General features: G+C 40.6%; 1 protein-coding gene across 4 annotated transcripts in view; it reads right to left on the bottom strand.

Annotated features, from left to right (window-relative positions):
* The window catches only part of LOC124120727 (phosphatidylinositol 4-phosphate 3-kinase C2 domain-containing subunit alpha-like), a 71,424-nt gene that overhangs the window by 40,159 nt on the left and 5,237 nt on the right, over positions 1 to 26,028 (bottom strand). For 2 of the 4 annotated variants that reach the window (XM_048386087.1, XM_048386086.1), the window contains exons 2-3: positions 6,503 to 7,779; positions 2,701 to 2,777 (exon numbers count right to left, since the gene is read on the bottom strand). In XM_048386087.1, coding sequence (XP_048242044.1) covers positions 2,701 to 2,777; positions 6,503 to 7,726 — 1,301 coding nt within the window. In that variant the 5' untranslated portion in view covers positions 7,727 to 7,779. Of the gene's footprint in view, positions 1 to 2,700; positions 2,778 to 6,502; positions 7,780 to 15,492; positions 15,606 to 23,746; positions 23,839 to 26,028 lie in introns of those variants that run through there. The other 2 variants (XM_048386084.1, XM_048386085.1) reach the window with 2 other exon arrangements.

The raw sequence follows: 26,028 nt of genomic DNA, 5'->3' as shown, positions 1-26,028 counted from the left end.
CACTGATGCCTATTTCATCCTTAAAACTCACACCAAAGAAAGAAAGGACTTTAAATATCCTGAATGTAATTGTGTTTCCTTGTGACATCCTTCAAGTATCTCCTGTAAACTGTCACTGTGTAGGCTCTCACACCCAGCAAAACGGAAACATACCTACAAGGATATGGAATGTGTGCATAATATCGGCATGTCAAAAACAGACAGAATGAGTCACACACTTTGGGCAAATATCCTTGAAGATATAATGAGGATCTAAACTTTTGTTTCTTTTGGAAAATACTCCAGCAAGTGTAGTAGATGTGATTTGTAAGCATTCTGAATACATATATAGTGAGTGAGTGATTGAGTATGGTTTAACGCCGCTTTTAGCAATATTCCAGCAATATCACGGCGGGGGACACCAGAAATGGGCTTCACACATTGTACCCATGTCGGGAATCGAAACCGGGGCTTCGGCGTGACGAGTGAACGCTTTAACCACCAGGCTACCCGACTGCCCCGAATACATATATAAATAAGGTCGGTTTACAATATACAAAAAGACTTGGTTTCTGTCTCCAAATGATGTTAAGTATTTTTTACACAAGTATGACAGAATACATTGAATCGTTTTCTTTTATCATTCATAAGAAATACACATTTTTTCAAATGTCATGCCATCCAGTTATAGATAATCAACAAGGTGCTCACTCTGTCAGACACTATATTTCATATGTACTCGTAGTCAAAGGGAAACCACTCTCAATCTCTACTTAAATTATCTGCTCTTGGCAAGAAAAGGTCACGGTCATTGTGACATATGTGTGCAAACATGCTGCCAGTGTTTCAAATGAAATAAGGTAGACTGATTTGCATAACATTTTGTATGGGATGATTGTTATGCTATCATCTGTGATTGACTGGCTATTACTAGTGTTAGTCATAAGTCATAATCAGTAAATGCGATGTTTGTAGCGTGTCTTCTAGTATCTATTGTCCGTGTTTTGAAACCACTCAGCCTTGTAGACAGAATCGATACAGACAAATTGTTCTCTTCAACATACTGTCTGTTGTCCACCATCTTACCTGTCATAAACTCTCAAGACCTGGTCTGACACTGTCTTAATTTTTGTCGTAAGGTAAAGACATCTTAGCGCAAAAACAGCTTCAAGAATAGACTTAACTGATATCTTTTTGGCTATGACCATGATGACACTTTTATAACAATATTAGCGCGAGGACAGATTTGTGAAAAGGTCGCCAAGTGCATGCAGCTCCTTCACGTGTGAAGTGTATGGATCGGGACGTAACTGTAAAACATATGGCCATAATGACATAGATGACAAAAGCTCACTTGACCAGAGCCATTCTCTAAATATATGATTAGAGCCAGTAGTCGTGCTCTTAATATTGTATCAGCGCTGTTAGTTGTGCTGTAAATATAGGATCAGAGTCGTTAGCTGTGCTGTAAATATTGGATCAGAGTCGCTAGCTGTGCTCTAATTATTGGATCAGAGTTGCTAGCTGTGCTGTAAATATAGGATCAGAGTCACTAGCTGTGCTGTAAATATTGGATCAGAGTCACTAGCTGTGCTGTAAATATTGGATCAGAGTCGCTAGCTGTGTTGTAAATATAGGATCAGAGTCACTAGCTGTACTGTAAATATTGGATCAGATTCGCTAGCTGTGCTGTAAATATTGGATCAGAGTCACTAGCTGTGATGTAAATATAGGATCAGAGTCACTAGCTGTGCTGTAAATATTGGATCAGAGTCACTAGCTGTGCTGTAAATATTGGATCAGAGTCACTAGCTGTGCTGTAAATATAGGATCAGAGTCACTAGCTGTGCTGTAAATATTGGATCAGAGTCACTAGCTGTGCTGTAAATATTGGATCAGAGTCGCTAGCTGTGCTCTAATTATTGGATCAGAGTTGCTAGCTGTGCTGTAAATATAGGATCAGAGTCACTAGCTGTGCTGTAAATATTGGATCAGAGTCACTAGCTGTGCTGTAAATATTGGATCAGAGTCGCTAGCTGTGTTGTAAATATAGGATCAGAGTCACTAGCTGTACTGTAAATATTGGATCAGATTCGCTAGCTGTGCTGTAAATATTGGATCAGAGTCACTAGCTGTGATGTAAATATAGGATCAGAGTCACTAGCTGTGCTGTAAATATTGGATCAGAGTCACTAGCTGTGCTGTAAATATTGGATCAGAGTCACTAGCTGTGCTGTAAATATAGGATCAGAGTCACTAGCTGTGCTGTAAATTTTGGATCAGAGTCACTAGCTGTGCTGTAAATTTTGGATCAGAGTCGCTAGCTGTGCTGTAAATATAGGATCAGAGTACTAGCTGTGCTGTAAATTTTGGATCAGAGTCACTAGCTGTGCTGTAAATATTGGATCGGAGTCACTAGCTGTGCTGTAAATATTGGATCAGAGTCACTAGCTGTGCTGTAAATTTTGGAATAGAGTCGCTAGCTGTGATGTAAATATAGGATCAGAGTCACTAGCTGTGATGTAAATATTGGATCAGAGTCACTAGCTGTAATGTAAATATAGGATCAGAGTCACTAGCTGTGCTGTAAATATTGGATCAGAGTCACTAGCTGTGCTGTAAAATTTGGATCAGAGTCACTAGCTGTGCTGTAAATTTTGGATCAGAGTCACTAGCTGTGCTGTAAATATAGTTTATCTCCTGTTATCTGTTATGACTTACTCTGCGACCATGTGACAGAATGCATTTGATTCTTCATCAATGAACAATCGTGTCCGCAGTTTCTCTGGCATGCTGGCCTGAAAGTAGAGGAATGTATAGTTGTGAAAAACATTTTAAAAAGTGCTCACGGATCCAGCCTGATATCAAAATAGACAGTCATATTTAAGATGCGAGCCAAATTGTAAAAAATGTTCAAATTATATTAGAATATGATCAATTAGACATATTTACATTGATGAGTTTGAGGAACAAATACTTCGAAGTGGTGAGGTGAGTTAGATAAATTGGGATTTAACATCACATTCAAGATTATTTCACTTATACAGCAAGGTTCATTCACGTGTGTGAGGCTGCTTGTACTAGTTCGACTGTTTAACAGTGCTGGCCCACTCAGATACCATTCCTCAGTTTAACACACAGTATACCAGATCAGGCCTTGTTTTAGCCCTTAGTGACAGCACGAGGCAGGGTAACAAGCAGAGCTCCAGATAAGCTTTTGGTGTTGTGGGTATTTTACCCATGCATTTTAAAATCATTGGGTATCAGTAATTCTATCTGGGTATTCAAATTTCTGTTACCCACTAGTTTTTACACATGTGGGTATTTAAGTTAAATATTTAAAAACACTATTCATCTAGTCCCTGCAAACTGGTTTCGTGTGGGTTCGAGAGCTTTATAGGACTCAATAATACCACGATACTTCCACAAGAAAGTGTGATGGCAAATGATCATGATGTAACTGTCATTGTGGAGTTTGGCAAGGTTGACGGTATGCCCATTTATAATTTCAAAATAAGTTGCTGATTTGCTAATCGAATACGCAGGGTTACTTCACAATATTTTGATTATACGCACAAGTATAATTTTTGTAGCGTATCTGTAATGTTCGCTGCGTATTTGATATGCTTGGATTTTATTTTACTTCATATTTCTGCATTTCTGATGCGTATTTTACGCAGATATGCAGCTTATCTGGAGCTCTGAACAAGTATTAACTTGTAACATTTTTTGGTATGACACGGCCAGGGATCAAACCACCAATCAGGCAGATGCTCTATACACTACACCAGGGAGGTGGCCATACAACTCCGTGTACTCATCAGAGGATGATGGGTAAGATGACACAATCAGCCATGAACCACCTGTTCCCCATCTTAGTCAAGTATAATGTACTGGGGACCTATTCTACCCTGGAATCCCCATGGGGACAAGCATGAGTTAAAGGGACCCAATTCTGACCCCAAATCCTAATCGGGGCCTATTCAAATTCCTGACTTGAATCCCCACGGGGACAAGCATGAGTTAAAGGGACCCAATTCTGACCCCAAATCCTAATCGGGGCCTATTCAAATTCCTCACTTGAATCCCCACGGGGACAAGCATGAGTTAAAGGGACCCAATTCTGACCCCAAATCCTAATCGGGGCCTATTCAAATTCCTGACTTAAATCCCCACGGGGACAAGCATGAGTTAAAGGGACCCAATTCTGACCCCAAATCCTAATCGGGGCCTATTCAAATTCCTGACTTGAATCCCCACGGGGACAAGCATGAGTTAAAGGGACCCAATTCTGACCCCAAATCCTAATCGGGACCTATTCAAATTCCTCACTTGAATCCCCACGGGGACAAGCATGAGTTAAAGGGACCCAATTCTGACCCAAAATCCTAATCGGGGCCTATTCAAATTCCTCACTTGAATCCCCACGGGGACAAGCATGAGTTAAAGGGACCCAATTCTGACCCCAAATCCTAATCGGGACCTATTCAAATTCCTCACTTGAATCCCCACGGGGACAAGCATGAGTTAAAGGGACCCAATTCTGACCCCAAATCCTAATCGGGGCCTATTCAAATTCCTGACTTGAATCCCCACGGGGACAAGCATGAGTTAAGGGGACCCAATTCTGACCCCAAATCCTAATCGGGGCCTATTCAAATTCCTGACTTGAATCCCCACGGGGACAAGCATGAGTTAAAGGGACCCAATTCTGACCCCAAATCCTAATCGGGGCCTATTCAAATTCCTGACTTGAATCCCCACGGGGACAAGCATGAGTTAAAGGGACCCAATTCTGACCCCAAATCCTAATCGGGGCCTATTCAAATTCCTGACTTGAATCCCCACGGGGACAAGCATGAGTTAAAGGGACCCAATTCTGACCCCAAATCCTAATCGGGGCCTATTCAAATTCCTGACTTGAATCCCCACGGGGACAAGCATGAGTTAAGGGGACCCAATTCTGACCCCAAATCCTAATCGGGGCCTATTCAAATTCCTCACTTGAATCCCCACGGGGACAAGCATGAGTTAAAGGGACCCAATTCTGACCCCAAATCCTAATCGGGGCCTATTCAAATTCCTGACTTGAATCCCCACGGGGACAAGCATGAGTTAAAGGGACCCAATTCTGACCCCAAATCCTAATCGGGACCTATTCAAATTCCTCACTTGAATCCCCACGGGGACAAGCATGAGTTAAAGGGACCCAATTCTGACCCAAAATCCTAATCGGGGCCTATTCAAATTCCTGACTTGAATTCCCACGGGGACAAGCATGAGTTAAAGGGACCCAATTCTGACCCCAAATCCTAATCGGGACCTATTCAAATTCCTGACTTGAATCCCCATGGGGACAAGCATGAGTTAAAGGGACCCAATTCTGACCCCAAATCCTAATCGGGGCCTATTCAAATTCCTGACTTGAATCCCCACGGGGACAAGCATGAGTTAAAGGGACCCAATTCTGACCCCAAATCCTAATCGGGACCTATTCAAATTCCTGACTTGAATCCCCACGGGGACAAGCATGAGTTAAAGGGACCCAATTCTGACCCCAAATCCTAATCGGGGCCTATTCAAATTCCTCACTTGAATCCCAAAGGGGACAAGCATGAGTTAAAGGGACCCAATTCTGACCCCAAATCCTAATCGGGACCTATTCAAATTCCTCACTTGAATCCCAAAGGGGACAAGCATGAGTTAAAGGGACCCAATTCTGACCCCAAATCCTAATCGGGGCCTATTCAAATTCCTCACTTGAATCCCCACGGGGACAAGCATGAGTTAAAGGGACCCAATTCTGACCCCAAATCCTAATCGGGACCTATTCAAATTCCTCACTTGAATCCCCATGGGGACAAGCATGAGTTAAAGGGACCCAATTCTGACCCCAAATCCTAATCGGGACCTATTCAAATTCCTGACTTGAATCCCCACGGGGACAAGCATGAGTTAAAGGGACCCAATTCTGACCCCAAATCCTAATCGGGGCCTATTCAAATTCCTGACTTGAATCCCCACGGGGACAAGCATGAGTTAAAGGGACCCAATTCTGACCCCAAATCCTAATCGGGACCTATTCAAATTCCTCACTTGAATCCCCACGGGGACAAGCATGAGTTAAAGGGACCCAATTCTGACCCCAAATCCTAATCGGGGCCTATTCAAATTCCTGACTTGAATCCCCACGGGGACAAGCATGAGTTAAAGGGACCCAATTCTGACCCCAAATCCTAATCGGGACCTATTCAAATTCCTCACTTGAATCCCCACGGGGACAAGCATGAGTTAAAGAGACCCAATTCTGACCCCAAATCCTAATCGGGACCTATTCAAATTCCTCACTTGAATCCCCATGGGGACAAGCATGTGTTAAAGGGACTCAATTCTGACCCCAAATCCTAATCGGGACCTATTTCAAATTCCTGACTGGAATCTCCACACACAAAATACAACAGAAAATATTTTATGCAACTACTTTCAAACCAACTCACTGATCATCATAAACATTTATAAATACCTTGGTGTTGGTTTTCCATGACGGCGGTCGAGGTGGAGGTTTAGATGTGGATGATTCTCTTGAAAGACTCGACCCCTCAGACCTATACGTCACACCCTCACCGACTGGCACCGGCATGTCCAAGTCATGCTTCACGTGTGTCCCCGCCCGATCCGACGACGCCCACTCACCCAGCTGGTTTATACACTTCTCTGTGTCGGGAGTCTGTGGTTCAACCTGAGCTTTCATTAAACTCGGGAAAGCGTCTCCGAATGAAAAGTTAAAGGAGGCTTCATTAGGCACTACAGACACCGATTCCTTCCTGGCTCGATGATACAGAGGGTCAAAGTAGTCTAGGGACAGGTACTCGTACTCTACAACAGGCTCCCCATTAAAGTTCATTAAATCACCCGAGCTAGGACCACTTTCAGCTGCTGCAGGTTGGAGAAACTGCTGCTGTTCAAACTGTGCCCATCCACCATCATTGGCGCCAACTTCCTTCCAAGCAGAATCAAACACATCTCCACAGCTCGCTGGTCGAGGCAGGGAGTTCTTCGCTGCCCCTCCCCAAGCTCCTTGACCCGCGGGAGGAGCGAAGGGATTCCCTGGACATCCCGCACCTGGCACTGGCGGAACAACGTCCAAGACAAATCCTATAGGGGGCGCTGGAGCCTGATAGGAAGGGACATTATTGGTGTTAGTTGGTTGGTAGCCTTGGTTAAACAGGTCCTGATTCCATCCATACATTGAGGTCGGGGGTGGGTTCGGAATTTGTGGGTACACTGACGTCGGTTGCCCGTACACAGGGGGTCTGACTTCATTGAAAGCACCACTGATGTCTGGGTAGACATTCCTAGATGTGTTAGAAGGGAGATCTTCCAGAGAGGAACTTCTCCGTTGGTTCCCCATGGGCTGTCTGCCAGACTCACTGAAATCTATTCCATCCAGGTCAGCTATGAAGCCAGTCACTGCAGTGGAGGACGGCGTGTATCTATCTACAGGTGACAGGGATATAAGGGATCTATTGGGTAGCTGATGATGTGCGTCGGAGTATGTGCCTCTCACGGGGACCTTGACTGGCTGGGTCTCGTGGAGGCTGGTTTGACGGGGAGGTATTGGGGGAGCGTCATAGCCTGTTCGCAGTTGTAGGCTTGCCGCTCGGTCCAGTTCTCGTCGTGGGGGTATTGGAGGGGGCCCTTCCAGGACGGGGAACCCGTTGCCCCTGGAACCTGAGGGTAGAGCCATTGATGGACAGAGAACCTCAAGTCTCTACTACTTTCATGTGTGGTGAACCATTTCTGAAAGACAAATAGGAATGAAATCATGTCAATTTGTATTTTATTACTCAACTGAAATAAATCCTGCAATGTTTCATACAAACACAAAACAAAAGAGTAGAACAAGGTATGGAATTGTTCCTAAGCTATCACCCAGTCGTACAAACTAACATTTTTAGTCCACTAGTCCTTATAATGATAACATATAGCAAAACCCTTAAAAATGGAAAATTTCTTCCATTCCTTATGATACCCTAACTATTGGGCAATTTGGCAAGAACTACAGGACTAGTACACTTAGTGGCATAAGCCCAAACTCTCCCTGTCAGCATCCCTCTCACTGACTCTGATACTCTTTAGCCATGATCTTATCAGTAGTTTCCTTGCTCCAGTGAAGCAGGCATGGGCAAGCTGGTCCAAATTTGTTTACTTTAGGGCACTGATGGCATGCTTGACCAGCTTGACACTCAAGGATAGAAACATAACAGTCCAAGACAAAACAGTGAAACTACAGTGAGTACGAATTTCTGTCACTGATGTATCACCACTCAAAAAGTTATTGGAGTTTGGGAAAGAGTCTGTGATGATGATTACTTTCCATCAGTTTGTTCCATCACAGATCAGCGGTGCCTGGGAACAATCCATCTCATTAAAATCAGATCTTAGTTCTCCCTGCCGCTAAACATAGATCTGAGGCCATCCCATTATGGGTCACATCAGAACGACCTTTCATCAGACCAATCAGATTGTTGCTTACCAGATCAGGAAAGTGACAGTTGGAATGAGTCTTGTAAGGTTAACATGGGGTATTCAGAACGATGGTTAGGGGTGTAATGACTGAATCCATCGTCGTCTATCTCTCGCTTCAATGTGATAAACATTTGACTTTCCATAGCCCGGGGGAAGTACTGCCATACAATCTCATCAATCTATTAGTCATTGCAGAATGTTCTTTTGTTCAGTTTTCAAATTTTGATCGGAGGATTTGTCAAAAAAAATTTGAGAGCATTGTCGCCAGTTTGAAACTAGTGCTGTATAGCTTGAGAAAGCTGCTTTCTGATTGGCCAGTGTTGACTTCTTGTTAGTCATTTAATTAGTGGGTCAAGTTCATGAAAGATCATTCTGCGATGTTCTGATTGGTCTGATGAAAGGTTGTTCGGATGTGACCCGAAAAGGGATGTCCTCAGATTTTTGTTTTGCAGTAGATTTTAATGAGATCTGATTTTAATGAGATTGGGGAAGGGTCAGAATCAGTACAATATTAGATTATCCTTATGCACATGAATCAGATGGTGGTGAGATTGTGGAAGGCTTGTAGTATGTAGGGCTGTGACAGTAGGTCTCAAGAGATAGGTACAAAATGTCTGATTTGGAATTGTCTTACCGCAGCACTGGCAGAAACTATTTACATACATGTAACAACACGTGTCGGTCTGTCATTGATTAATGAATAATTTGCACACTCGTATATGCAAGGGGCCAGCGTATGGTTCTCAGTAGGAAGTGACAACTTGGAGACGATGGCTTGCGGTATATACAGTTTTACTTTATACATGTAGATATATACATACAAAAGACACTATGTGCCAGGTCAGCACATAGTGGTAGTGGTTGTTGTCTAGGTGCCCCGGAGCACCCAGCCTAACCCTAGCTAGGCTAAGGGTAAGACCTTTTTTTCTTTTTTCAATCTCTCTGGACCAAGGCTTATATAGCCAAGGTCACCTGACATTTAGTAAGTAATAAATATAAATGTAAACAGTAAATCATCAGTGACATACTTGCACATCTCGTTCAGGATGGCAGACGGTCAATGTACACAAAATGGGGATTAACAAATAGGATTAGCATCTTATAAATAACAGCAATTACTAGTAAGTGTTTCAAGGCATATAGATGTCATGGCTCCAGGGTAATGAGTCTTTGCAATTAAATGTTCTTCAGACAATGGGTGTCGTAAATCAGCCGCTATGACACATGTATCAATCAATCAGATCATGCGTACACTGAAGTTGATTGAAGCTTTATCTTTACTCAAACATTTACAAGTCAAAAGGAATGTGTGCATTGTCAGAAAGAAATGCGAACATTGGCGACTTGTAGTGTAACCACTGAGCTATAGTGAGTTTTTGTCATGAAACAATATATCACGTGACTAACAAAATGTCCTGTTAGTACTGTGGGTACCTGGGTCCTTCTCAGGACCCACACGACCCGATTACCAGAGTTACCTGCCCCAGCCCTAGTTTGTAGGTGGAGAAGGGTACAGCTAGGTAGCTAGGGTCGGAACCATCAAGATAACTGGGTGAGGGAGAAAAACTTGTACTGAGCATGCACAGCAATCCCTGACTAGGCAGTCGGGTCTTTGTTATGACTTTTCAGACAGCCAAACTATTTCTATACTCTTTATTCTCAGCAGGAAATATGCCTTGTGACATCATGTGACGTGATGTCAACAGCCAGGGAAAATATCAGCAGCAAGTGACATGGTAACTATGGTAACCAGATTCACACTGTTGTAGTCGCATTCACTTGGAGAAATAACAGTTAAACAATGTCAAAAAATGAATACATGACACTGTATTCATGTTCCCCCAGTTTCTACAGTTAGGGTGGCCTCTTCCCCGCGCGGCAATTCAATTCCCATAACTCTGTGTAGAAATTCAGTTTGGCCTGTTTTTACATTTTTTCCCCCTTTTTCGTATCAAAAGAGTATTAATTTGCATGAAGAAAGACACAAATAGTAACATACATTCATAATGTTTGTATTAGTGTACTTTTAAACAAAAAATTAACAGTAATCTTGACTTAGAAAGGGAAAATGTTAAAAACAATGATGCAAAACAGTAGGGTAATTTCAATTGGCAACTGCAAACTTCATGTGATGAATTTTGTAATAAAACTTATATCATTAGAATCACAAATGCACAAGGAATACTATAACGCACCGTAACGCGATGTTTTGAATTGAAAATCCACATCCCAGAGAGGCCACCCTGACTGTTCTAAATGCCCATCAAAAACTTCAATACCAAAATGGGGGCAGGAGGCAGAGTGAAACAAGAAAGAAGTGAGCAAAGCTCACATACCCCCGTTATCCCCGCTGGTCAACAACAAATAGTAAATAGTTTGTTAATTAATGAAATATACCTGTTGCTTTAAGTCAGAGGAACTGCCCTTTCCTTTGTAACCCCATGAGGATGCATTATGTTTGAAATGAACACATGTTTTTGCAAATATATTTCAATCTAGTGTGGGATAATCAATGCTTAGCACAACATACATTCTTGATGTTTCCATGGAAACGGCAAAAATTAAAAAATTCAGAATCTTCAAACTAGCAAAAGGCAAAAGTACTCATTGTGGTTAATGTGTGTGGCAAGTTTGGTGAAGCTAGTGTGCATGGTTAAAAAGTTATGGGCCGTACAAAAGCTCGGCAGAAGGACAGACGGACAGAACGCTATATATACCCCCGATTTACTTCGTAAATGGGGGTATAAAAAAAGTAAATTTTGATCACCTGTTTTCTCGAAAAGAAATCTCATGAAATCTAAAACAAGTTTAAAACATGCTGAAAAAGTTATTACCAACCACTCTGATCAACCAGGAATTACAAAAGATGAACTATTTCAACTATGAACTGTGATAAGAGTATAAACAAGGAAATCAATTCGTCTGGCATAAAATTTCAAATCTGTTGAAAAATACACTTATCATATGTATATTTTCTATTTTAAAGTCATCGGTTTCAGAAACTGAAACTCAGCAGTAGAACTGACACATATTCAATATACATCAGAGAGTAATATTATCATAATTATGGAACGCTGAAACTGTTCACCACAAAATATACTGACTGAATACAACATGTGTCACTGTGACATCTATAACATAGTCGCAGATATCTTCACATAAGACATATTAGATAGTAATTACACTTATTAGCAATTATCATGATTATTCTATTATCGTAATTATAAAGAAACATATCGCCATCTGGCATCGTAGTTTATTGTCAAGGTTATATAAACAATTACATTTTTTAACTTGTGTAACAAAATAGTCGCTGGGTCACGATGACATACAATCATCCAGGGACGCTGGGGTAGCCTAGTGGTTAATCATTTGCTCGTAACGTCATAGGCCTGGTTTGACTGCCCCCATGAGTACAATGTGTGAGTGAGTATTGTTTTACGACGCTTTTAGCAATATTCCAGTAATATCACAGCGGGGGAAGCAGGAATGCGTTTCACTCACTGTACCTATGTGGGGATTCGAACCTGGGTCTTCGGCGTGACGAGCGAGACCTTAACCACTAGGCTACCCACCGCCTGGTGTGAAGCCTATATTTGGTGCCCACAGACATAATATCAATGGAATGGTGTTATAAGTGGTTAAATACATAATTCACTCACTCCACTACAATCAGCCACAACTCTCTCACTCAGCCAAGTCACAAGACCTAACCCCCCAATACCCAATTTGTCTGCTCGTGATTACAAGATGCATGAGGGATGGCACCAGTGAAGATTCGGGGTAGAATAGGTCTTCAGCAACCCATGCTTGTCTCTCCCTGTGAAGTTCCGGGTAGGCGTAAAAGGCGACTAAGCTAGTCGTAAGAGGCTTGGTTAATGCATGTCATCATATCCCATTTGGATCAATGCTCATGATGTCAATCACTGGATTGTCTGGTCCAGACTCGATTATTTACAGACGGCCGTCATATAGCTGGAATATTGCTGAGTGTGGCATTAAACAACAAAGAAAGAAAGAAACAAACAACAACAAAAAAGCATGAAGGATGGGGGATCAATATAGATCTTGTATCCCCACATGGTTCATCATGGGCAGTGCATGTAGAACAACATTTGAAGAAAAATGTAATAGCACAGCTTCAGCTTACCATTACAGCTCTGGGCCCACGTGTACAAAGTGATCTTAGGGCTAAGACTATTGTAAGCCTATGTTAAAGTATGGGAGTTGGGATCATCTTAGCGCTAAGACTATCGTAAGCCTATGTTAAAGTATGGGAGTTGGGATCATCTTAGCGCTAAGACTATCGTAAGCCTATGTTAAAGTATGGGAGTTGGGATCATCTTAGCGCTAAGACTATCGTAAGCCTATGTTAAAGTATGGGAGTTGGGATCATCTTAGCGCTAAGACTATCGTAAGCCTATGTTAAAGTATGGGAGTTACGATCATCTTAGCGCTAAGACTATCGTTAGCCTATAATAAAGTATGGGAGTTGGGATCATCTTAGCGCTAAGACTATCGTTAGCCTATATTAAAGTATGGGAGTTGGGATCATCTTAGCGCTAAGACTATCGTAAGCCTATGTTAAAGTATGGGAGTTACGATCATCTTAGCGCTAAGATCGCTTTGTGCAAGTGGGCCCTGGACATAATCCTGCCACACTTTGACTTGCGGCACTGTCCTCCATATTCTTGCTGACTCATCATCACACACCAGTGAACGCAGTCTTACCATCAATAACTCCCATGTTGGTGGTCATGTCCTCTTGGTTGTACACAGACTTTACCTGGAGTAATTATCTGGTCCCAGACTAGCCAGGTCTCACTGTCTACAAGGTGTCAGATTCACAAGGAGTGACCACTGAAGGGTGACCACCTGGTCTTCACACAGTCAGCTCTCATCACTTGTCACCACTTTACTGGAGAGAAGGATAACTAGATACTTTCTTTGAAACGTCCTTTGTGTATCATCATTTGACTATAACACTATACATGGTCCACAGCTTGATAGTGGGACCACATGTAACCATCTCCCCCAAGGCCCCTCTCATCTCTCCCCTCCAACAGATCACATTTCTACTAATCCTCTGGATAGCTCCAACAATTGGAAACTTGCTGAGCTAGTGCGCTACAGCCAATTTTTGTCATTGCTACTTATCATTGCCATAGGATGGCTCACCTTTACCCTATGAAAAATGAAAAAAACTTTGTTTGATCATTTCGTAGACAACAGTTATCTAGCTATTTCCTGGCAGTCTGTAAATCTATGAGTCTAGGCCTGTCAAACCAGTGGTTGATATTGAGAATAATGTTCCACGTTTTCAGGGTATGATGAGATGTGATCAACCAAGTCACAGTCCTTTTACTTTCCTCCTTTTCAATCTCCACTAGGCCTATCATGAATCTCCACTAGGCCTATCATGAATCCCCATTTGGCCTATCATGAATCCCCATTTGGCCTATCATGAATCCCCACTTGGCCTATCATGAATCCCCATTTGGCCTATCATGAATCCCCACTTGGCCTATCATGAATCCCCATTTGGCCTATCATGAATCCCCCCTTGGCCTATCATGAATCCCCACTAGGCCTATCATGAATCCCCATTTGGCCTATCATGAATCCCCACTTGGCCTATCATGAATCCCCATTTGGCCTATCATGAATCCCCATTTGGCCTATCATGAATCCCCATTTGGCCTATCATGAATCCCCACTTGGCCTATCATGAATCCCCACTAGGCCTATCATGAATCCCCACTTGGCCTATCATGAATCCCCACTTGGCCTATCATGAATCCCCATTTGGCCTATCATGAATCCCCACTTGGCCTATCATGAATCCCCACTAGGCCTATCATGAATCCCCACTTGGCCTATCATGAATCCCCATTTGGCCTATCATGAATCCCCACTTGGCCTATCATGAATCCCCACAAGGCCTGTCATGAATCCCCACAAGGCCAATCATCAATCTCCACTAGGCTTATCATGAATCCCCACTAGGCCTATCATCAATCCCAACTAGGCTTATCATCAATCCCCACTAGGCCTATCATCAATCCCAACTAGGCCTATCATCAATCTCCACTAGGCCTATCATCAATCCCCACTTGGCCTATCATCAATCCCCACTAGGCCTATCATCAATCCCCACTAGGCCTATCATCAATCCCCACTAGGCCTATCATCAATCCCCACTTGGCCTATCATCAATCCCTGCTAGACCTTACATGGCAATATTCTGTTTATTCTGAACATAGTAAAAAGGTGGGTTCCTCTTTTGATCTTCAGTGATTACTGGGGCTGGTTTGATTAATTAATAAATGGATCTGTCCACTAACAAGTAAAAGGTGAGTCTGTTCAATGCAACACCCCCTAAAGCTTGACCCTTGGGTGAAAGGTCTGCTGACGCATCACACATTGAATGCAGTAGCTGCAAAATACAAATTTCTCAGTCTAAAATAAAATATGAAATTATTATAAACAAAGATTTTCTTCAACATACTCTAAAACCATATCTATCCATGCCAAAATGTGAAATTCTTGTACTGACAGTTATTTGCCAGTAATCTATCAGTGAAATATACCATGTACCAGTAAAACCTAACCCTATCAGTGTAGCAGTAAATATGACATCCTTATCTTTAAATAGAAATCCGGACCAAATCTCTATCTACGCTTATGAACAAATGCTGTCTATAAACCAAACAATTTCTGAGTGTGTTTGTAAAAAGTAGTTCCTAGTCTATATTTAGCCAAGCTTATCCATTGGTTGTTTGAATCACAAGATAATTAATTGACAGGACCAGCAACTTAGTGAAAGTACCAGTATTTTAAAGTTCTGCCGCCAGTCTAGAGTTCCGGTAAATTTATAACTGAACAGACACACAGGTCTGAGAAACTTTACAACTTATGAAGTTAACATGAATGACATGACAAGTCTTTGTTTTTTTTTTCAAGATATGTATGAGTCTGACTTACAACAAAAGATGTCGAGGCTGAAGTCTGTGAAAACAAAGCTGATTTGGGGAGACAAAATCCTCTGTCAGGCCATTAGACTCGAGTCCAACACTTGCATGTGACAAATACAAGACGGCCTGTTGTCAGGTGTAGGGACACAATTCAAATATTTTAGTCAAGTGCAATGTCATAAAACAGGATAAAATTCTTGAGTCACTCAAGTACATGGTTTGAAAGATAAATATAAGATCAGAGCTGCAGATAAGCTTCTGGTGTTGTGGGTATTTTACCCATGCATTTAAAAATCATTGGGTATCAGTAATTCTATCTAGGTGTTCAAATTTCTGTTACCCACTAGTTTTTACACATGTGGGTATTTAAGTTAAATATTTAAAAACACTATTCATCTAGTCCCTGAAAACTGGTTTCGTGTGGGTTTCGAGAGCTTTATAGGACTCAAAAATACCACGATACTTCCACAAGAAAGTGTGATGGCAAATGATCATGATGTAACTGTTATCGTGGAGTTTGGCAAGGTTGACGGAATGCCCATTTATAATTTCAAAATAAGTTGCTGATTTGCTAATCGAATATGCAGGGTTACTTCACAATATTTTGATGATACGCACAAGTTTTTTTTTGTAGCGTATCTGTAATATTCGTTGCGTATTTGATACGCTTGGATTTTATTTTACTGCATATTTCTGCATTTCTGATGCGTATTTTACACAGATACGCAGCTTATCTGGAGCTCTGTAAGATTATACTTAACGATGTCATGGCCAGTGGTAACCCAGTCGCAGTGTACAGCATGTAATATGCAGACTAAATCATCAGGGTCGGATTAAGTGATTTTGACAGCTCACCTCTGTTTATGCAACTCGTTTCTAGTGAATATATTTAATAAACAATAGAGCGACACAGATCTGTCCACTAACATGTCAATTGTAAGTATGTTTAAAGCAACACCCCCCCTAAAGCTTGACCATGTTCACTGACCCTTGGGTTAAAGGTCCGCTGACCCATGACACATTGAAAAAAGTTGACACAAAATACAAATTTATCAGTTTAAATATGAAATCATTATAAAGAAAGACTGGCTAAAATTATATCTATCCGTGCCAAAATGTGAAATTCTTGAAACACAGCCATACTAACAGCAACACTATAATGTACCGTATTCTACATAATAAGCACCCAGGGCACTCTCAAAATTAGAAATAGGGGGCTCTTATTAGAATAATATTTTGGTGAAAAAAACCAGAGTTAAAAGATCGTTAATTTCGTGGTTTTAATGACAGCCTGAAATGTTTATATACAACAGATATATTTTTCCAGAATTTACTTGCCCATAATTAAGGGTGCATAAAACACACGATATCCTATCATACACTAATAAATTTAATTCTTGTGTAAATTGATCAATCGAAAGGGGTGCTAATTGGGATTGTTCACTTGCCATGTGTAAGCAAATATCGCCTTGGGCACTTATTAGAGCAGGGCGCTTATTATGTCGAATACAGTAATATTTATCCTTGCATAAATCCTGTGCATCTGCCAGCATGGTAACTGGATATGTTTGTTGTGTGGCTACATGGCCAAAGAGCTGTTATTGAATTGATAAACAGTCAGTTTGCAGGTCACAGCTGAAGCACATCAGTTATACTGAGTGAGTGAGTGAGTGAGTGAGTGAGTGAGTGAGTGAGTGAGTGAGTGAGTGAGTGAGTGAGTGAGTGAGTGAGTGAGTGAGTGAGTGAGTGAGTGAGTGAGTGAGTGAGTGAGTGAGTGAGTGAGTGAGTGAGTGAGTGAGTGAGTGAGTGAGTGAGTGAGTGAGTGAGTGAGTGAGTGAGTGAGTGAGTGAGTGAGTGAGTGAGTGAGTGAGTGAGTGAGTGAGTGAGTGAGTGAGTGAGTGAGTGAGTGAGTGAGTGAGTGAGTGAGTGAGTGAGTGAGTGAGTGAGTGAGTGAGTGAGTGAGTGAGTGAGTGAGTGAGTGAGTGAGTGAGTGAGTGAGTGAGTGAGTGAGTGAGTGAGTGAGTGAGTGAGTGAGTGAGTGAGTGAGTGAGTGAGTGAGTGAGTGAGTGAGTGAGTGAGTGAGTGAGTGAGTGAGTGAGTGAGTGAGTGAGTGAGTGAGTGAGTGAGTGAGTGAGTGAGTGAGTGAGTGAGTGAGTGAGTGAGTGAGTGAGTGAGTGAGTGAGTGAGTGAGTGAGTGAGTGAGTGAGTGAGTGAGTGAGTGAGTGAGTGTTGTTTAATCATTCAAAGTGTATTAGTCCGTCCTTGTGCCGATTTTAGTTCAAGCTCACTCAGACACAGTATACTAACTCCGAGCTGACCACTCCTTGTTTTAGCCCCTTAATGCCGAGCACCAGGTAACAACAAGTCCCATCTACCCGATCCTGTTAGTCGCCTCTTACGACAAGCATAGTCACCTTTTACGGCAAGCATAGACCTATTCTACCCCGGATCTTCACAGGTGGGTAACAACAAGTACCATCTTATAACGTCTTTCGGTATGACGCGGCTGGGGAACGAACCCCGGACCTTCCGCTCTCCGGGCGGACACTCTACCACTAGACCACAGAGGCGGCCTCTTTCATGAAAGATGGCTATATGTGATGCGTGGAGAGTAGTCAATCATCCATAATCTTCCAATGTCTTTTGGTATGACACAGCCGGGAACAGAACTCTGGACCTGCCACTCTCTGGGCAGACACTCTAGCACTAGACAGGGGATCCCCCTCATGGTAATTCATTAAATATTATTTGTAAGTTCTTATATGTTTTAGTTATTTACTTTTACAACTGATATATATCTATGTACTATAGGGCTGGCAAAAAAAGATTGATAATCATAATTATCATCAATGGGAAGAAATATTAATGATTACCGATATGAAAATTGTGTCATCGATAATACCTTACATAAACTATTGTGATGAAATTAAGTTTAGATTTACCCAAACAGACTTGTTATTGTCAATAACGTTAATTGCTGAAAATGGAAAGTAACTGTTTTTGTTATATCTCAGATTGTCCACAAAGTAATCCCTGAATAAATGTGCCAACACTCACCAGTGGAGTGAAATATGTTGATTTCTTTAGGAATTAATTTTGCGTATTTACTCAAAGATACTTCCCCAATATTTATCGATAATTGATCGATATTTAGTTAGCGATTATCGATGTCTATGATCTGTATCGATAGCAAACCATAATGTACAAGCTGAAAAAAATTGTTGAAAGATGTTGGAGGTTAAATCTCACGTAAATGTATTCTGATATCAAATATACAGCTGTAGAAACTAACATTTTCAGTCCGCTAGTCCTTATAATGATAACAGAAAGTAAAACTCTTCAAAATGGCAAAATTCCACTAGTCATGATATCTTCACTATTGGGCAGTTTGGCAAGGAGTACACAAGTTGTGCCAATTTCTGTCACTGATATATCAGCAAGCCTCAGGGTTTTAAACTTCTAGTGACCCATGTTGATATATTTGATATCAAAAGACACTCAGGTGAGATTCTCTAAATGCTCACTAATCCTGATGATACCCCACTAGCATGTTGAATAAAGTTGACACAAAATACACACTTCTAAGTTTAAATATGAAATCATTATAAAGAAAGACTGGCTAAAATTATAGCTATCCATGCCAAAATGTGAAATTCTTGAAACACAGCCATACTAACAGCAACACTATAATATACCGTATTCTACATAATAAGCACCCAGGGCGCTCTCAAAATTAGAAATAGGGGGCTCTTATTTGAATATTATTTTGGTGAAAAAAACCCAGAGTTTAAAGATCTATAAAACCCAGATCTTCCCGTTCTGTGGGCGGATGCTCTTCCACTAGACCACGGAGGTGATCCGAAATATTAGGCACAATTTCATGTATATTATATATAAGCACAATACTGTTCAACATTTGTTAAGGATAATGAGTTACTTCTTGCTGTCATAAAACTAAACGAAATTATTGAATTGTCTACTTATGTTTATTTAACTTAAAATGAAGCTTAATATGCTTCAGTTCCTTGCCAATATTAAATACTGCTTGCTTGACAACATAGCCAAGAAATCAGAAACATTCAGACCTCACCTGGACACCCAGAACATCCCTATCAAAATTTGAGTAGTAGAGTTTATTTATCATGATTATAGATTACAGCAGTAGAAACTAACATTTGAGTCCACTTGTCCTTATTATGATAACATATAGCAAAACTGTTTAAAATGGCAAATTACTACCAGCCCTTATGACACCTTAACTATTGGGCAGTTGGCAAGGACTACAGGGCTAGTGCCAATTTCTAACATTGGTGTTTCCCCTTGTCTATTTTCTGTGCAAGGAAATAACATTTCGCATTGCTTCACATGCTTCAAAGTTAAATATATATTTGTAGCGATTTAGTCTCGAAATATTTTTTTTAAAAAGAGAGAGAAAATTGAGACTGAACTCTGTGTGAATGATCAAACTAAATTACTTCAGAGATGACGTCATTTATTTGTTGAAAGTTGGGACTGACAAAAATTAAAGGAGTCTGGTAATTTTTAAAGTGGCCAATCCTTAAGGACTGGCAGTTTCAAAAGCCATCGGAAACACTGAGCATATCTATAAAGCTAACTTTAAAAGCTCAATGTAGGCCGGGGCGGTCGGGTAGCCTAGTGGTTGAAGCTTTCGCTCGTCATGCCTAATACCAGGGATCGATTCCGGACATGGGCACAATGTGTGAAGCCCATTTCTGGTGTCGGCGTAAAACCATACTCACTCACTCAATGTAGGCCACTTATTCACAGACTAATCAGGCATACAGCTTTAACATGCCTGGGTCCCGAACACAAACATGATAAGATAGGGTTTGTTACGTGTTTGAGTAATTCTTTTCAGAATATGAGCATGACGAGATCCTTCCTACAATCCTGGAAGATAACATAGATATGCATCAGACACTATAGAATTGCCTCATATCCTCCTGTTGGTAACAGGAAACACAGCGTGCATAAAGCAACCATCAACAACACAAACTGCTGCACCATATGCAGTCCCAACTGGATCTCTGAACAATATTATCATTGCCAATTACCTTCCCTGTAACACATGGTGAGAGCTATTTCACATCACTGATAGAGATCACAGTGGCACTTAATGGCAGGAATATTTTAGTATCCATGGCAACTCAATCTCGTTAAAATCAGATCGTAGTTCTCGCTACCGCTAAACAAAGATCTGAGGACATCCCATTACGGGTCACGTCAGAACGACCTTTCATCCGACCAATCAGAGCGTCGCTTACCAGATCATGAAAGTGACAGTAGGAATGTGATTTCTAATCTTGCAACCTCAAAAACTTTAACCCGGGGTATTCCGAACGATAGTTATGGGCTTGACGACTGAATCCATACAATCTAGACCATCTATTAGCCATTCCAGAATGTTTTTTTGGTTCAGGTTTCAATTCTTTTATGTGCCGTAAAGCACGAGTAAGCTGCCTTCTGATTGGCTAATGTGAACTTCTTGTCAGACATTCCATTTGACGGTCAAAGTTCGCGCAAGGTCGGTCTGACGTGACCCGTAATTGGGTGTCCTCAGTTCTTTGTTTAACGGAAGCGATAACTAAGATCTGAATTTAATGAGATTGATGGCAACTCAAGAAATGATGACAGTCATATTTACACATGGCAAACAATGATTGTTTCTGTATCGGTCTACATTATATAGTACTTTAAAAAAGTTAAGGATCACCTGATTCTTTCGTATTACTACAGTTAATCGGGGGCACATGGATCCAGTCGTCTAAGGCACTGCAATTCGCTGTGCAGAGTTGCTTCCCTTGGGCACGCCAGAAACCTATCATGAGTTCAAATCCCGTATTCATTTCTTTGAACTTTTGTACATACCCAAAGAGGATAGTGCCCCGCTCTAAAAAGCGCCCACAGCGCTATTTTCTGATATATTGGCTAGTGAACAATCCCAATTAGCACCCCTTCCGATTGATCAATGTACACAGGACTTATTTATTCGTGTATAATACGTATGGTATATGCATTCATAATTATGGGAAATTAAATTCTGAAAAAAATATATCTGTCGTACATAAACATTTCAGGCTGTCAGCATAAACCACAAAATTCACGATCTTTCAACCCTGTTGTTTTTCACAAAAATAATATTCTAATAAGAGCCCCCTATTTCTAACTTTGAGAGCGCCCTTGGCACTTATTATGTCGAATATGGTAATCCCCTGTAGCAGTGATACACTTTTGCCAACGATGTTGGTTGGATTTTATCCCAGTTTAATAGAAGTCCTTCTCTTGGCTGTCCAAAAGTTCTCTACAGATTCTACGACGTCACTGCTCGTGTCGAAATGGGTTCTGGCTTCAGTTTTCTTCATGTTTTGCATGCATGTGTGTGTGTGTGGCTGCTTGTACTAGTCCGGACTGATGCCCATTTATAGTGCTAGCCCACTGAGATACCATGCGGCAGTTTTAACATGAATACCCCACTCAGACACAGTATACTGTCTCCCAGCCCACCAGTCCTTGTTTTAGCCCCTAGCGCCAGACAGGGTAATGTTCAAATAAACTCCTGGTGCCTTAACATGTTGAAACCACACTTAAAAATCAAACTTTTCAAAAATACAAATACCCTTTGGCAATGTATGTTGTCATTGATGAAAGTAGTATAAAGTGGAAAAAACATGAAATACTAAAAAGGCTAAAAAATATCAATACTAGCCTTTTACTTTTTCAGGATATGGGTGAAGCCATTTTTAATTCTCACTGCTCATGACTGCTTGGCACACTAAATTCCAAACAGCAGCTCTAAACACTGTGTTGAGTGTCTTATGGCTTAAACAAATCTATTCCTGTTGTGTCAAACAAGTATTGCTAATCATACTAATCATGCTAATCATACTAATCATACTAATCACACTAATCACACTAATCACACTAATCATACTAATCATACTAATCATGCTAATCATACTAATCACACTAATCACACTAATCATGCTAATCATACTAATCACACTAATCATACTAATCACACTAATCACACTAATCATACTAATCATATTGTTGTTTTATCGATACATTCAGTGTGCCATTTCTGGCGAACCATCACGATCATCTGAAGTTATTGAAATCAAATCATAAGTGTTGCATCAATATGTGTTGAATGGAAGACATGAATACATATTGAATTACTCAACCATATAAATGATCAAAATTACAACTTAGGATAGTAGTGCAGTATTCTTAAATGAAATGTCTAAAGACACAATTGTAATACAGGGTTGAGATACATACATGTATACTTTTAAAACTCTCACTCTGAAATACACTTACATATGTAATTACACATAAAGTGCATAAGACATGATAACATGGAAATATATCTGCTTCATGCATGTCATGTGCACTTTGTTTCAGAGAAATGGTGCTAAAAAGGTAACAAATGACAAACATTGATCAAATACAAATGTTCGCAAGGACCTTCAGTTCAGGCAAAAAACATAAGTTAACCTACTTAATTTATGTAGTTAGGATTCATAAATGTTACTACCAACAAGCCTGATAGAAACATGGCTCAACAATAAACATTCTAAATAATTGGACTTTACTACCATCACAAGGTAATCAACAAAATGGCTCTAAACAGCATTCTTTGTAAAGAAGGAACCAGTAAATTAGATAACAAAAAGTGCATAAAGAAGAATGTGTTGTATATTTTGAGACATGTTTGGTGAACTAGTTTCAGTTCATTAATATCGTCAGCATACAAAAGTTAATTACTAGTCTAATATTTAAACATTAGTTGGTCTTACGGATGATATGGTTAACGAGTATTTACTTAATAGGTTGCATATTTGTATCCCTGCATAATTAACAACAAATCAAACACAATCATGACAATAGGACAACTTACGAGCTGTCATTTTCAGTTGTAGGAGTGTTTACTATAAAAAAAGGTTTGCTTAACGAGTTTGGATTTCCATATCTCTTAAAGATAAATACGACGGGAAAATTGTAGAATCCTATCAAAATTACCTGGAGAATTAAAACATGGCAACTCTCACGTACAAACGGACAACATCCGACTTTCACAGATCGTTGACAACGCTCTGCAGATAAATGTCATTTGGCAAGTAAACGACGTCCCGTGCGTATCCCAGAAAAGATAATCTTGATAAGGGTCAGTTGGTTATATAAAGGTTAAAATATTAGTTGGTAGTCTTCTGTCTGATTCTAAATAATGAATTGGAACATACCTGAGTGAAATCCAGTCTGCCAATGTCCCGTTTGCATTGTTTTTGTTTTGTTGGTCAACTTTCATTGACAGGGGCAGCCATTTCCACTTAAGTGCGTACTAGTGGATAAATTATGGATTTTCTTAATTCTTACTGACAACTGCTCTTACAAAAACTTTATATCAAAGAGAAAGTTATTTGATTTTATAAAATACAGCGGTAGAAAATGGGTGCGTATTTTTCACATGAAAGGTAATTTCCATTGCAGAGTATAACCTTGTCTAATTTATCTAGTAGTATTAATACAAAGGTAGATAACTCTAGAATACTTCCTGAATGGTGGGCGTTTCCACGGACAGTTAACCTCTTCATTTATGAACATATGAAATGAGGGTTCGAATCCCAAACTGGGATATCTCAAACAATGATTTTTCAATTTGGCATTGTAAAAGTACACCGGAGTTACAAATTTCAATTGTTCGTGTCATGAATATACCACGCATTTAGTACCTAAATGAGATATTAATAAGCATCACATTAAGTATAAATATATTTCTCATAATCCTTACTCTGTTCACTGAACTGAAAAAAAACACTATTAACCGTGTATTTATTTGTCATTCTTCAACGAGTAGGCCGCCATATTTGAAATGGAAGAACGGAGTTTAGACGCGCGTTTTGTTACAAATTTAATTTACCACGGTAAGACCTGCAAGTACCCTAGCTCTACAATGGACCACAATATGTTTTTATCATCCAAAACTGGCTCCCACAGGAGATATCGCTTGGATGAGATCAAGCGATATCTACACTAGATATCGCTGCAATGAAATTACATCACAATGCTTTGTAGACCATTGTGACGTCACTGGTTACCATGACGTCACAATCAAATGACATCACTAATGGCTCTGGAAGAATGTAGTTGGATGATAAATAAAATCTCACCCTCGTGTCTTTTGATATCAAATATAACAACACTCGTTGATAAAAGTGGCAAAAATCCTCGGCAAGCCTCGGAATTTTTCCACTTTTATCAACTCGTGATGATATATTTGATATCAAAAGACACTTGGGTGAGATTCTCTATATCTCATAATTCGTAAACAAGCAGCCCGCCATATATGAATAGTAATAAATTCCTAATAATGGTTGAAAATGTTTCTCACATCAAAACATATTTTGGTAGCCGTAGACATGATTAAAGCATGATATTTTTGTGTTCCAGTCGGTAAGAAACGAGAGGGTGAAGGCATGTTTATCAATCAAAACATTATCTCTTTGAAGGCGGCCGGCCGGTACATATTCACATCTGGGTTTAGCAAATTGATGATTGATAACAAGATCAACGATCAACGCTGTCGGAATATCATGCAACACAATCAAGGTTGCATTTGCAGCCATCCAATCCTCATTAGTTGCTCTTACAATAATCAGATGTCACCGAGGACATATCTACCCGGGGTGGCCCTGTCGTAAACACTTGGCTGTGCAGATTTGCCCCCCTTTGACGCGCCAGGAACCTATTAATAAGGTCTTGGGTTCGGGTCACAGAATTTTCCTGATTTTGTTTCTAGGTTTGTTAGCACCTAGCCATACCCGTGGGTTTCACCAAAATGGTGAAGGTCAAACACCTGCATCATTTCGGTCTTTCCTCTGACGTCGAGCTGATACGCCGTGAAATAACTGAAATTATGTACAAAGCAGCGTTATATATATATATATATATATATATATATATATATACCAAAATGCACACAGATACACACTGTGGAAGTAGGATGCCGTCAATGGTCTCGTCTCGTTATTATAGTCTCTTCATTATCCGGCATGACCCGTGAAGATCCGGGATATAATATGTCTTCAGAAACCCATGCATGCCGTAAAAAGCGACTATGCCCAGCGTAAGATGCGACTAACGGGATCGGGCCTCGCTGACTTGGTTGATGCGTGTCATCGTATCTCAATTGCGTGGGTCGATGCTCATAATGTCAATCACTGGGTTCTCTGGTCCAGACTCCATTATTTAACGACCGCCGTCATACCGCTGGAGTATTGCTGACAAACAACAAACATCATCATCATCATCATCATCATCATTATCCGGTATAGCCATCATGTGGTGAGGCGCTTTCACGCGTTCGTGCGTGCGTGCGTGCGGTGTGTATGCTTCTTTGTTTGTTTTAGTACGGACTAATGCCCGTTTTATAGTGCTTGTCCACTCAGACACATTATATTGATTTCGAGCCGACCACCCCTCGGTCTAGTATACCCTTAATGCCGGAGCGCCAGGTAGGGCAACA

Source organism: Haliotis rufescens, unplaced genomic scaffold, assembly GCF_023055435.1.
Source record: "Haliotis rufescens isolate VD_foot unplaced genomic scaffold, xgHalRufe1.0.p SCAF_6, whole genome shotgun sequence".
In the NCBI taxonomy this organism is placed as follows: Eukaryota; Metazoa; Mollusca; class Gastropoda; order Lepetellida; family Haliotidae; genus Haliotis; species Haliotis rufescens.
Note: the sequence above shows the minus strand (reverse complement) of the source record. Positions and strands in the feature narration are given on the sequence as shown.